This window comes from Brachycentrus maculatus, unplaced genomic scaffold (genome assembly GCF_059751285.1).
Source record: "Brachycentrus maculatus isolate JH-2025_06_01 unplaced genomic scaffold, ASM5975128v1 h1tg000208l, whole genome shotgun sequence".
In the NCBI taxonomy this organism is placed as follows: Eukaryota; Metazoa; Arthropoda; class Insecta; order Trichoptera; family Brachycentridae; genus Brachycentrus; species Brachycentrus maculatus.
Genome location: NW_028280959.1, coordinates 556593 through 570903, shown reverse-complemented (window position 1 = coordinate 570903; position 14311 = coordinate 556593). Strand labels below are relative to the sequence as shown.

Sequence of the window (14311 nt, the reverse complement as noted above, 5' to 3'; positions counted from 1 at the left end):
CGTATTGACACAGTGTTATCTTAATCGATACTTACATTAAAGCAAGGTGTCCAAATATATGTTCTCAAGCATGAATTTTTTCCACAAAGAGTTATCTTTACTTTTTTTTGACATCTTAACATAGATGAAGAAGAATATGGAAGTCTGGGTATGTAAAGGGCTTATGATCTATCATTATATATTTAATATAATAAAATATATGATGTAAATTATGTTTTTTTAAATATCCTACGAGGAAAATTGATATAAAACCTTATTTTCTTTATTGTTTCGGCATTAACTTTGGGGTAAGACATGTTACAATGATTAAAGAAAACACTTGTTTTTTACCACTTGAGTTTTATTATAGACTACATGTTTCAGAAGTTAAACTTCCATCATTCTGGTCTGTATAATAACTGAATGATTAAAGAAAACGCTTGTTTTTTACCACTTGAGTTTTATTATAGACTACATGTTTCAGAAGTTAAACTTGCATCATTCAGGTCTGTATAATAACTGAATGATTAAATAAAACACTTGTTTTTTACCACTTGAGTTTTATTATGGACTACATGTTTCAGAAGTTAAACTTCCATCATTTAGGTATGTATAATAACAATTATTAATGAGTTATTATACAGACCTGAATGATGGAAGTTTAACTTCTGAAACATGTAGTCTATAATAAAACTTATGTGGTAAAAAACAAGTGTTTTCTTTAATCATTGATATAAAACCTTTGTACAAACTATGTCAATAGTAGAAATATGTAAATTTAGAATTTTTTATTGGTAAAACGATTTTAGATATGTTTTTACCGTATTGAATTCAATTTATGAAGTTAACTATTTAGAAGAAAAGTATTTGTAACTTAATATGATTGGGAAAAGTAGAAAAATGAAATAATTAACATTTTTTTATTTATTGATTTGGCGTTTCATTAGTAGAACTCCATTTTAATTTATGTATAAATGTTTAATTAAACACAGATTTTTTGAGTCTACTAAGTTGTATTTTATTAACAAAAACACATAAAAAAATTATACTGTGACAATTGTTTTGCTTTGTTAGGGCATTATCATGTTGATCTAATGCAGCGGTCGGGGAACCGGGTAAATTACCCCGAACGGAGTAAAAATTAATTTCTCGGGGTAATAAGGAAATTACTATTTGACACTTACTATTTTCATTTAACTTTTTTTTTCTTTTTCGTGCAGATTAATTCAATAAATAAGTGTTATTTTAAATATGCATTGATTGTCTTCTTTTCAAAATAGGGGGAGGGGGTAATATCGACTTACGCAAAAAAATTGGGGTAGTGGTTAAAAAAGTTCTGATCTAAAGGCTTAAAATTTCAAATATATTTTTTTTACATATTTAAAATTAAAATAAAATTTATAGCTGAAATATTTTGGTATCAAAATGTAATATTTAAGCCTAAATAAATATTCAAATTAGATTATTCTTACCCTCAGACTGAAAAATCAATATTTTTTCATAATTTGCTTCAACGAACCTATAACTAAGGGTTGCTAACGAACCGAATTACAAATTTGAATGTTAAGTACCAGATTACACGCTATTTCAAAATACTGTTTGGTTGGTTGGCTAAAAAATATATATTAAATATGTTCTGCATAAAGTTAGGCACATTATATATTAAATTTACGGATTTATGATTGGATATTTGGCTGTTAAAATGTTGGGTGGGATCGGTTACTAATTGTACAAAATAAATACTTTAATATTTTATTATGATCGATATTTCAACATAGATGATGAAGAATATGATTGTGGTTTAACAATTTTGTATTATTATTGATATCTTGGCATACACGATGAAGAATATATGTATATCCAATATATATAGTGTAATGTTCTGGAGGTCCCGGGTTCGATTCCCAAGGGGGGTAAAAATAAATGTAAGTAATTTTTTCACTGTAATATTTATTCAATATAACCATGGACTGGCTGATCACCTTACCTTCATGTGTCAAACGATCATGATTTTAAAAGAGAAATATTTGTATTTTAATTATTACACAAATATTTCAATTTCATACTATTTCTGTGAACCTCAGTGGCTCATTATTAGAAATAGGGATCAAACTGTGATAGAGTGGGTTCAAACCGAGAAACTCTGACTTAAAAGTCCGCGACACTAACCACGGGACCACAACCCGACACAAATATGGAAGTCTGGGCATTGTAAACATTTTTTAAAGGGTTGGTTAAAGTAATCACTTTATACATGTTTAACATTCACCATTCTAAACATAATTGACAACCACGCTACTCAAATTTAGAAAGTCATATTTATACTTAAATTGAAAATATCTAGCTCATGCTATTTCTTCCGAAACATCTTAAAAATTTATATTTTAAAAATATTACAAAGTGGATTACTTAAACCAGCATGAAACAGGTTTTTAGCCATATAAATACCCAGACGTCCATATACATGTACTTCTTTAACTTTATTGAAATATCAATAATAAAAGAAATATAAATAACTCATTTTTAAATGTTTAAGGTAGGTATATATGTAATATAGAAATAGGTATTATTTATTGATTTGGCATTAACTTCACGATTTAAATATAAAAATGAAACACTTATATAAGACCTTTTTTTGTTAATAAATGTTAAAACAACTAGTTTTGTTTTGAGAACTACAAATGTTCGCATCAACATGTGAAAACACAAATTTAGTGTATATTTTCACTTGTTGGTTAGATTTTGATAAATGATTAGTTAAGAAATTATAAAAGAAATCTCAAAGTTTGCTTTTATCGATTTTTCTTTTATAATGAATTATTCATAAATACATATTTTTACAAAATCTACATACCTACTTAAAATTAGTCGAACGAGCTAATATTTATTATGTAAATTAAAGTATTTTATAATACGTACACCAGTTGATATATTTTAATATTGTCTCTTCTCCATAGATGGCATCCTACCAGTGTTACTATCCACTTTTATTAAAAACCTAACGCTTATTTACATATTATTATTTTTACCTAAACATAATGAATGCAGCCGAGTCCAGTTTAAGAGACGCAACTCCTAAAATTCGGCAACAGATGGCGCCTTCTATCTGAAAAGGTGGCTGCAATTACACCACCCTCATCTTCAGTAATTTGAAGGTTCTCGAGTGATTGCGCAATTAGTGATCTCTTTGGGGTATGGACCCTCGCTAACGAGGTATGAATCACACGGCCAAGGGGACCAGAAAAGTGTGAGATGTAAAATAATTGAACTGCCCGGGAGAGAGGACTCGGAAAACAGGTGGGCCCTTTTCACTAGGTACGAAGGTAGATCTTTAGTACCAATTTGCCTTGTGGGTAGCAAAAAGTTTGAGAAATAATATTATTTATTCATGTAAGTGAAAAGGTAATTATTTTTCGCATGAAATCGGGAATCTAAAGTGGCGAAAGTACCTTTCTGACTTACTTGACGGTAAAATGAAGTTAAAAAAATCGCTCTTTTGTTGATTTGCCATTAGCTTTGTGGAATAACATGATGATAAAAATATAAGAATTAAATATTTGCATGGATTTATTATTTGAGTTTATCAATGTAAACATAACTAGATTCGGAAACTACGGATGTTCTCACCAAAAGGGGAATATGCAAACTCACTTTATATTTTTACCGTTGATAGGAATATCTGTATTTTTTTAACTAGTCGTGTTTACATTAACATACTTTAAAGTGGTCTAGTACAAATGTTTTATTTTAATATTAAAAGTAATTTATACACACACACAACATTAAAACATTACAATGTGAATTTTTGAAACTTACATTTCTATTTAATGTTCATTTCCTTTCTTATTTAGCACTAATCTCTTTCATCCTGAGATCCTAGATCAAAGCGTCTGCAGAGAACTGTTGATTCAAATTAGTCAATCCGTTACGGTGCCCTATGTATCATTTTTTATTATAAAACGTTATTATTATTACATATGATAAATCATAAAAACTCTAAAATTCTAGATGATATGAATGCATTATGATATGTTTTAGAAACACACAGCCAAAAAAATCGTGGTTAAATCGAAAAGTTTCCTGGTTATAGAAATTATCACATTTCTCAAAATAACTGTTGTTTCATCAAAATAATACAGCGTTATCTTGATAGCAAATTTAGATAATAATATTGGCAAATGGTACACTTTATAAACATACAGTATGGTCATAGAAAAAAAGGAATTATCTGCCAAAGCACGACTAAAGAATTCAATTTCTGTTTCTCGGTGTTATAAATAATTGGATTTGCATCCATCTCACCCTCACCTTCCTCTATATGTTATAACGCATACGTGACTAATTTGTCATTTGTATGTATGTTTTTTGTTCCTAATTTCCTAATGCTGGATGTTGTGCATCTGCCACACGGATGCAACTCCGTTACGGTGTGTCTTTTAAATCAGATTATTTCCAAATCGTTGGATATAACATTTTCAATTAATTTCATACGGACATAATACAAGGCTTTAATTTATTTCCACTGCTGTTGTCAAATAGGAGAGATCTATAAACCAGGTACAAGTTTATTTTATTTAACGATACGGCAGTCACTATGTGGTAATATTAACCTATTTTTGACTATAGGTTTACTTATTAAATACCATTTTTACTTAAAATTCATTATTACAGATTTTTCGATGCACTCCACGTCATTTCCAATATGTTGTTTGATATTAATGTGGAATGCATCGAAATACGTTTCACAATAGATTTTAAGAAATATATTTATTTTAAAATTGTTTACTGTTTTATCTATATTTTTTTACATTTCATGACGAAATTTCACTCTAAAAATTATATGCGTCTTAAGAGAGACGAAGATTTTTTATAAATGGGGGATATGGAAAACGGAGGGTCATCTTCCCTACTTATAAATATATACATTCTTCGTCTCCGTTGAGATATCCATTATAAAGTTTTATTTATTTGTATCATTTCTATGTTTGTATCATTCTTATTTCTGATTTTTCATTTCGTGTCATGTAAATTACATATGTCACATGAACCGCAGAGATATGGAATAAAGATAAATAAATATTTTTATCTAAACTTGCATTAGATGAGGGATTTTATTAAAGATTAAAAATTATATATAAATGCGTTTTTTCGCTACATCAATAATCAAAGAAACAATGAAAAAAATAGTTAAAGTACTTTTCGTTCGTTATCAAATTGTTTCATATATTTTCTCTGAAGTAGTGAAGACACTGACTTGTGCCCATATGGAATTCACGCCACTGAGTGTATGTTTTATACTTAAATATTTGTATTTCTTTTAAAATATGTATATGCATACATATTTTAAAATAAATAAAATTGCAGGCCTAACACTTCGCGACAGAGTTAGAAACTCAGATATAAGATAAAATCTGCGATGTTGAAGATGTTGTGCAATGGGGAAGAGAAAAAAGACGTTTCTGGAGAGATCATGTGAAGGAAGCGAGTACGGATCGAGTGGTGAGGGTGGCAGCGGACAGCAACATAAGCGGGATCAGACCCCCAGGAAGACCACCTAAACGATGGAAGGATAGCTGGTCTTCCACCTCCCAGGAGCGACCCGAGAATGACAGGACCTAGTCCTAAAAGAAGAAGAAGAAAAAGAAGAAGAAGAAGAAGAAAATATGCATGTAATATGGATGTAATGGAGTGCTCTATGCATCTTTTTGTTAGGGCAAGGGTCAGAGGAACAATAAAAAGTAGAATTTAGTAAAAGCAGTAGGTAAAAACTCTTTCCGTCGGAAAGCTTTCTAGAAATATTGCTCATCGAGTGTAGCTTATTAATTAAATTGCAGGGGTTATTTTATCAAAGAACATAAAATGTATGAGATAGTTGAATTTAAAAAAATATTTTATTAATATTTTTTTAAACCTTTGATACCTACTCAAAAAGATTTGCTTTTTGAATACGGTAAAAATCTTTCTTAGAACATAACTTTCCACTTTCACCGTCCAACTTACTTATACTACCCATATAAACATGAAATGTGTAATTATTTCTTGAAAAATTCCCACCTTTTAGTGATATGTACAATTTCCAAAAGAAATTTTTAATGTACTTAAGTACCTACTTATAGATAATAATAAAAATAAATAAAAGTAACCTATTCAAACTTTTAAAACTTTTTTTTACAACTAAACATTTGTTTTAAAATACCCTGATAATTTGCTCTATTTTTGTTTCTATGTATTTAAAATAAAGTTCAAAAAAAAAATTTAGAGATCTCAATCAGTGATTGATTTAAACATTTAAAGTATTAATATAGAGTTTTTCAAAATAAACTCAAAATAAAATAAGTAATAATAATTTTTATTAAAAAGAGAAATATTTGTGTTTTAATTATTTACAAAAATACATCAGTTTCATACTATTTCTATGAGCCTAAGTGGAGCATTATTAGAAATAGGTATCAAATTATGGTAGAGTAAGTTTGAACCAAAAACTGTGACTTAAGAGTTTGAGACACTAACCACGGGACGACAACCCTCACATTTTTTTTATAACTTTAAAATGTATATTTTTAAGCTAATAAACACAAAAATAAATGTAAAATAAAATGATAAATACGTCAATTTAAAAACAGTTTTTTTTTGTATTTTTTATTTTGTTTAAAAAAATGTATTTGTGTTTTGATTTGAAACAAAAATACTTCAATTGCATACTATTTCTGTGAGCCTTAGTGGCTAAGAAAAATAATAATAAAATAATCAGAAATAGGTTTCAAATTATGGTAGAGTGGGTTCGAACCTAGAAATTCTGACAACCCGACAAATTTTTTATAAAATTAAAATATGTATTTTTAAGATATAAATACCAAAATAAATGTAAAATATAATAATTAATACGGAAATTTGAAAACAGAAACTAAAACGGATTGTAACATGCATACACATGTACCATATGTACTCACTTTTTAAATAAATTTGATAGTATGCACGAGGATGTTTTCGAAGCAATTGTTCGCCCGATTTAGCGATTACAAAAGAGATCACGGGTATCTACAATATTCCTTTACCTTTGAATAATGTGAGAGATGAAAAATCGTTCTAAGTACCTTGATATTAATATATCTGTAAGATTCGTTTCATTGTATCTCAATCCTATTATTGGTAGGTAAGAGGGGAACGTCTCTGCCTTTATTTATCATGACTTATTCTATTGCCTCCGTGGTAGTATGTAATTTATCTATAGGTATTCGCGAGTATTAACTACATACTACGATGCGTCGATGTTCGGGAGCTTTCGGCAATCGTCGGAAGCGCTCGGGATGTCCGCTTTCCCCCTCCGCCGCAGATGCCTCCTTAGCCAGTTCGCGAGGGGATTTCGTCAGTTGAAGATCGGTCTCGGTAACGGGTGGACGTTACGAAACTTTTCATCCGCCGGTTATCGTCCGTAAATTAGTTGAAAATATTGACGAAAAATTTAGCGAATATGTTTATACGAAAAGAACTCTGAGTGCGCAAGTTAGTTATATCGTGGAGTATTATCGAATTTAAGTCGATGTTATTCGATACAATAATAAACTAAATATATTGTTTTAAGAAACACACCCCTTTTACAAGATACGACTTTTGAAAGGACTGCGGGCTTTATCTAAAAATATATCAAACTACGTTATTCGTATAATATTTTGTTTTTTGTTGTCATATGTGAGAAATGTTATTGCGCAAGCTATATATAAGACATGCAAGTGTTCGTGGGGTGAAGTAAACTAAACATCACCGGGGTGTATTTTGAAAGTCAACTAGTAGTGTTCCAGACCCTGACTGGAGAAGTTCTGTGTCCGTTCATCTCGCGAGTTGCGGAAACATCGCCCTAGAGATGGATAAACATTATCGATTCCGTAGTAGATAAAATGAGTTAATAATACTAATCGCTTTGTTTCGTTCAAAATCAAGCATGATTGATCATTCGAGCGGCAGTGAACATTGCATTACTTTACGCGGGCAGAGTGTCCGAGTCATGTTACATCTGTGAATACATTACGCTATCAGATCATCAATCCGTCCGACATGGCGGACAGACGTTTCCGGCTGAACCTGCTGGTACTGGTGCTCTCCGCGGCGCTGGCCGCCCTGGGCTCGGACGAGGCGGACGTCGCCCAGCCCATCCGGTACGAGGCGCCGGACGACTGCCAGTGGTGGCTGCGCGACCCCAGCGGCTCGGACGAGGTCGCGCTCACCTGCAGACTCCGCACCATCAACAGCGAGTTCGACACCACCAACTTCAGCGTCATTCCGTCCGAGCACACCACCTCTCTCAGGATAGAATGCAACGACGTCATCCTCTCCAAAAGCTCCTTGGACGACCGAAGTTTCTCTCACCTGGTGAAGCTCCGAGAACTTGTCCTGGACCATTGCAAACTAGGTCGCTGGCCGTCCGGCGTGTTGACCGGCCTGCGAGATCTCAGGAACCTGACAGTGAGAACGAGGAATACCGACTGGGCGGCTATGAGTCTGGAGCTCGCCGCTGACAGCTTCCTGCCCGTGCGACAACTAGAGCGGCTAGACCTCAGTTACGACAACATATGGTCCTTTCCGGAGAATATCTTCTGTCCTCTTACGAATTTAGTATACTTGAACGTATCGCTGAATCGTTTGCAAGACGTCAGCGATCTCGGGTTCCGGGAGAAGAGTGCAGTTCCTCAACCTCTAGTCAGCGGGCAGGATGACGGGGGCCCTCCTCCGTCTCCGCTACTTCCTTCGGCCACACTACCGTGTTCGTTGGATATTCAAGTCTTAGACGCATCGTTCAATCATTTTGTTTTGATGCCGACTAATGGATTCAGTGCACTTCGCAGATTACGAGAACTCCATCTTCACGATAACGAAGTATCGATGGTTGCCGATAAAGCTTTCGGAGGACTTAAAAACTTACAAATCATCGATCTTTCAAACAACAAAATTGTCGCTCTGCCGCCAGATTTATTCAGAGACGCAAAGTCTTCGATCAAAGAAATTTATTTGCAAAATAATTCGATAAGCGTTCTCGCCGCCGAATTATTCGCAAATCTCGACCAATTATTGGCTCTCGATTTATCGAGAAATCATCTCACGAGTACGTGGATTAACACCAATACTTTTACCGGACTCATTCGCATGGTGTTGTTAAATTTGTCCAATAACAGGCTTTCGAAGTTGGAACCGAATATTTTCAAAGATTTGTACACGCTTCAAATATTAAACATCCAGCATAACCAGTTGGACACAATTGCCGCTGATACGTTCGCCCCTATGAACAACTTGCACACGCTTATTATCTCCTATAATCGAATAACGTATTTGGATGCTTATTCTCTGAACGGACTTTACGTTCTATCTTTACTATCCCTCGATAATAATGCGTTGGAAGGGATTCACCCGGAGGCGTTTAGGAACTGCTCGTCGTTACAAGACCTCAATTTAAACGGCAATGCTTTGACTCAAGTGCCGTTAGCTCTCAAAGACATGCGCCTGTTGAGAACTGTGGATCTCGGAGAGAATCAGATATCATCGTTGGAAGAACCGGGTTTTAGAGGAATGGCCAATCTTTATGGTTTGAGGCTTATTGGAAACAAACTGGAAAATATAAGTAAAGACGTATTCTCCGATTTGCCTTCGTTACAAATACTGAATTTGGCTAGAAACAAAATTCAAAGAATTGAGCACGGAGCCTTCGAATCTTTAGCGAATTTGCAAGCGATTCGATTAGATGCCAATATGTTGTCTGACATAAATGGATTATTCGGAAACATCCCATCATTATTGTGGCTTAACGTGTCGGATAATCAATTGGAATGGTTTGATTATGCACTGATCCCACAAGGATTGCAGTGGCTCGATTTACATAAGAATGGTATATCAGAATTGGGCAATCATTATGGTTTTGATTCCGAATTACGACTGCAAACATTAGATGCCAGTTTCAACAAATTGACAAAAGTGACCGCGATGTCTGTACCTAGTAGTGTTGAACTTTTGTTTCTGAATGATAATCTTATTACGCAAGTTGAAGCGCAAACGTTTTTGAAAAAGAAAAATTTGACTCGCGTTGATCTCTATGCTAATCAGATAGTCAGTATGGATTTGAGTGCGCTTCGATTGACTCCCGTGGATCCAGACAAACCTCTTCCCGAATTTTATATCGGGGGTAATCCTTTCCAATGTGACTGTACTATGGAATGGTTACAGAGAATAAATAAACTGGACCATCTTCGTCAGCATCCCAGAGTGATGGATCTGGAAAGCATTTATTGCAAACTTCTGTATAATAGAGATCGAGCCTACATTCCTTTGATTGAAGCTGAATCGTCGCATTTCTTGTGCACATATAAAACTCACTGTTTCGCATTGTGTCACTGTTGCGATTTCGACGCGTGTGATTGCGAAATGACCTGCCCGACTAATTGTACGTGTTATCACGATCAATCATGGTCGGCCAATGTCGTCGAGTGTTCGGGGGCCGGCTATACGGAAATGCCCAGCAGTATCCCCATGGACGCGACGGAAGTGTATTTAGACGGTAATAATTTTGGTGAACTCTCGAGTCATTCGTTCATAGGTAGGAAAAATCTAAAAGTCCTATACGCGAATAATTCTAATATCGCCGCAGTGTATAATCACACGTTCAGTGGTCTGAGAAGGTTGACAGTGCTTCATTTAGAAAATAATTTTATCAAAGAACTGTTAGGATTTGAACTCGCAACCTTAGAAAGTTTACGAGAACTGTACTTACAAGGCAATAAAATACATTACATTGATAATCGTACTTTTATCGAACTCAAACAGTTGGAAGTGTTGCGTTTGGACGGGAACAGAATATACGGGTTGGCAGTGTGGCAATTTACGTTAAATCCTTATTTGGTAGAAATCGGTTTAGCGGACAATCCGTGGTCTTGCGATTGCCAATATCTACGGAAGTTCCGAGGCTGGCTCCGGGGAAATGTGGGAAAAGTAATGGACTATAATAAAATCGTGTGCGTGTTCAATAATATTACGAACGCTGTAGGGCCTCCTTTGGCGGATTTTAATTCGACAACCTGTTCTAGCTATCCCCTGGGAGACGCCTCGATAGTAGAGAGCCAAGTGATAAACGATTATTTACCCCTATTTTTAATTACCGTGTGCGCCTTCGCGGCCAGTGTGGGACTAGTGTGCGGACTGTTTTACTACCGCCGAGAGCTGAGGGTTTGGATTTACTCTCGCTGCGGGCTGAGAATGTGTTACAAAACCACCGCGTTCGAAGAAGAACAAGACAAAGAGAGACTTTTCGACGCGTATATTAGTTACAGCGTCAAGGACGAGGGGTTCGTGGACCAAATGTTGGCCCCGGGACTGGAAGCCGGAGATCCCGGCTACCGGCTGTGTCTCCACTATCGAGACTTCAACGTATCCGCCTATGTGGCCGACACCATCATAGAGGCGGTCGAGTCCTCCAAAAGGACTATCGTAGTGTTATCTAAAAACTTTATTCACAACGAGTGGTGCAGGTTCGAATTCAAATCGGCATTACACGAAGTACTCAAAGAGAGAAGAAGGAGACTGATAATCATACTGATGGGGGAGCTTCCGATGCGGGACCTGGACCCCGACTTGAGACTCTACTTGAAGACGAATACTTGCATCGTGTGGGGAGATCGTCAGTTCTGGCAGAAGCTGAGGTTCTCGATGCCGGATCCCAAGAAGTCTTGTCATCACCAGAGATCCACCGTCAACATCTACGCTTCCGTGAGCCCGAGCGGGATGGAGCGGTCCCGCAGCCCCGGCCTGGCGCCCCCTCCTCCTCCGGGGAAGCTCCCGCCCTTCTTGCCGTCGCTCGGAGCTCCCTTGCAGGCCCTGGGGCCCGGGGTCAGGCCCTGCGCGGGGGCTCCGACCGTTCCTCGCGACCCTCGCCGGCTGCCGCAGCCTCTGTGGGCGTAGCGAATGATTCATCGCAGGTAATTCGCATTTCAATCAGCCAAACAGATCTGCTTATATTCCCTCGCAAACCGTCCTTAGAATTTTCAATTTTACTGTGTCGAACCGTTTCATCTAACAATTGTAAATGTTTTAATCAGGTTGAATTTTTAGTTGATTTTCTAATATCGACTTTTCTTCACAATTTGAGAGTATTTGATAAGTCATAAAATTACTACGGTTTTGCAAAATGTATCTAAAATTTTGGTGAAATTGATGTGATCCTGCTGCAGTTAGGGTTCTTTAAATATTAAGATATCGCTTATTATTGTAGAAAAATTGTAAAAATGTATTTATTTGTACAACGTTGCAAAGTGCTATATGTATTGTGCGATATGAATATCGTTTTTGTATCAAATGCGATATTTTTATAAAATAATATTATTACCATTAATGAATGCTGGCTTTTCATTAAATAATAAACTTTTTTAGTTCCTACGATAAATATTTATTTTAGAATAAGATCAAATTTGACTTTTCGATCATAATCTTATTAACGCTACGAATACATACTAATCTAATTAAACCCAAGTGATATTTACGATTATATAAACTGATATTTTTTATAAGCAATATTATTTTCTACTCAAAAGAGATTATATAATTTCCCTTGATTTTGTGAGTCACTGATTTGTTTTATTTTATATCATTTGTAAATTTGTAAACAAAGGACTAACGAAGAATATTATGAATTCAATTTATTATTTTGTACATGAAAAATAATTTTATTATTTTGTAAATATCGAAGATCTTTGTAAATAATTTATTTTGTATCATAACTCTCACCAAATGCTAAGATCATAAAATATAAAATAGTCGTAGACTTAAAAACGTTATTGATTGTTATATTTTTTGTTTTCTGAATAAACCGAATTTATCGAATTTCAAAATATCTAGTTTCTATTGCTACCTCTGCATTATCTCTCACAAAGATCCACTACACGCACGAAAACACATTGCCGAATATATTGTCTCAATGTCACCGGCGCGACAGTTCTGGGGACCATTCTGTCAAGAAGCCGTTATGCCGAGACGTTATATGTACAAAAAGCGGCATTCTCACGAACACACAACCGCACGAAACCTTATATGTTACCTTTCTTTATAATAAGTCCCAGAAATAATGTCAACCGGTCTTTGTCTACGACATATGCAGCATCCATTTCGACTGGTGAAATCGACGTAATTTGATACCGGCCAAAGAGACGCGTAATAAGTTCAAATAGGGTTTTCTAAAATGCTGGTTAATATGGTGGGTTTGCGCATCAATTGGCGGGGAACAAAAGTGAGCAATCCACTGGGACAGATAAATTTGGGGACAGACAAAACAGACGCATCGCCGCACACGTCCCCATTCACTATCGCCGATAATCCAGATCCCGAACGAATCGCAGCGTGCAGGGAGCCTATCTGCAGTGTCCCTTGCGCATACCCGCTGCAACTGCAAACACACACTTCACTTTGTTCTCATTTCTAAACACACACAAGGGACATTACTTAACCCGAAGATGATATGAAAGAGGTAAGGCATATAAGAGTAATAAAAGGTATACAACACACTATGGAACAGAAAAGAGTAGGTAAAAACGATTAGGGTCTATATATTACATAAGCAATAAAAGGATAATAAAATACGACATTTCTCAAGTTAATAATAATTTACTACCCAGTTGTTGTCATTGTACTGAAATCAATTTAAATTTTACTTGGTAAACACCACTATTTCTTAAAATCTATTGTGATACGTATTAGAACCATTCCACATCATTGTCAAACACCGTAACAGTGTTAACGTTATACGGTGTCTGATGTGAAATGCATTGAAACACGTGTCATGATAGATTTTAAGGAATAATGGTATTTACTGAGTAAATTTTAAATAAAACAGATAGATATTTCCATAAAGTTACTGCCGAATCAATCAATGAAAGAAATTAATTCATCAAAATACATTTATAGCTTCCCTGTTCATTAAAGCTTATTGGAAAAATATCAAGTCTTATTGGAATGTTCTCTTTATATTCTATCAACATTCCTAGGAGGTAATAATTCATTACCATTAAACCAGTTCTACATTGCAGGATTACAAGAATGTTCAGGTAGCTGAAAAATAAACAGTACACATGTCATAAACCTCGTGCTTAATGCGAATACATCCGTATGCAACGCATTAAAAAATGTCTACATCTAAAAAAATAACATGAGCTAATATTTACAATTAACGAGTGGAGGTTTCATTTTTTTTTAAAATTATAATGCATATAAATTATAAACAAATACTACGTAGTTAACTTTGCACGCATTCTTTTGTTGTTGTTTACTAACAATTACAAACGAAAAATTGTAAAGTCCCGAAAAA

At 34.9% G+C, this 14311-nt stretch overlaps 1 protein-coding gene across 1 annotated transcript; it reads left to right on the top strand.

The window, feature by feature from the left end:
* The first annotated feature begins 7345 nt into the window (after positions 1–7345).
* Toll-6 (Toll-like receptor 6) lies at positions 7346–12836 on the top strand. The gene has a single exon (XM_088263918.1). It carries the CDS (start codon positions 8032–8034, stop codon positions 11914–11916), a length of 3885 nt encoding a protein of 1294 aa, XP_088120044.1. The 5' UTR covers positions 7346–8031; the 3' UTR covers positions 11917–12836.
* The last annotated feature ends 1475 nt before the right edge of the window (positions 12837–14311 follow it).

What these genes read in the sequence shown, in the direction of transcription:
- Toll-6 (XM_088263918.1), top strand. Translation starts at nt 8,032, where the DNA reads ATGGCGGACAGACGTTTCCGGCTGAACCTGCTGGTACTGGTGCTCTCC.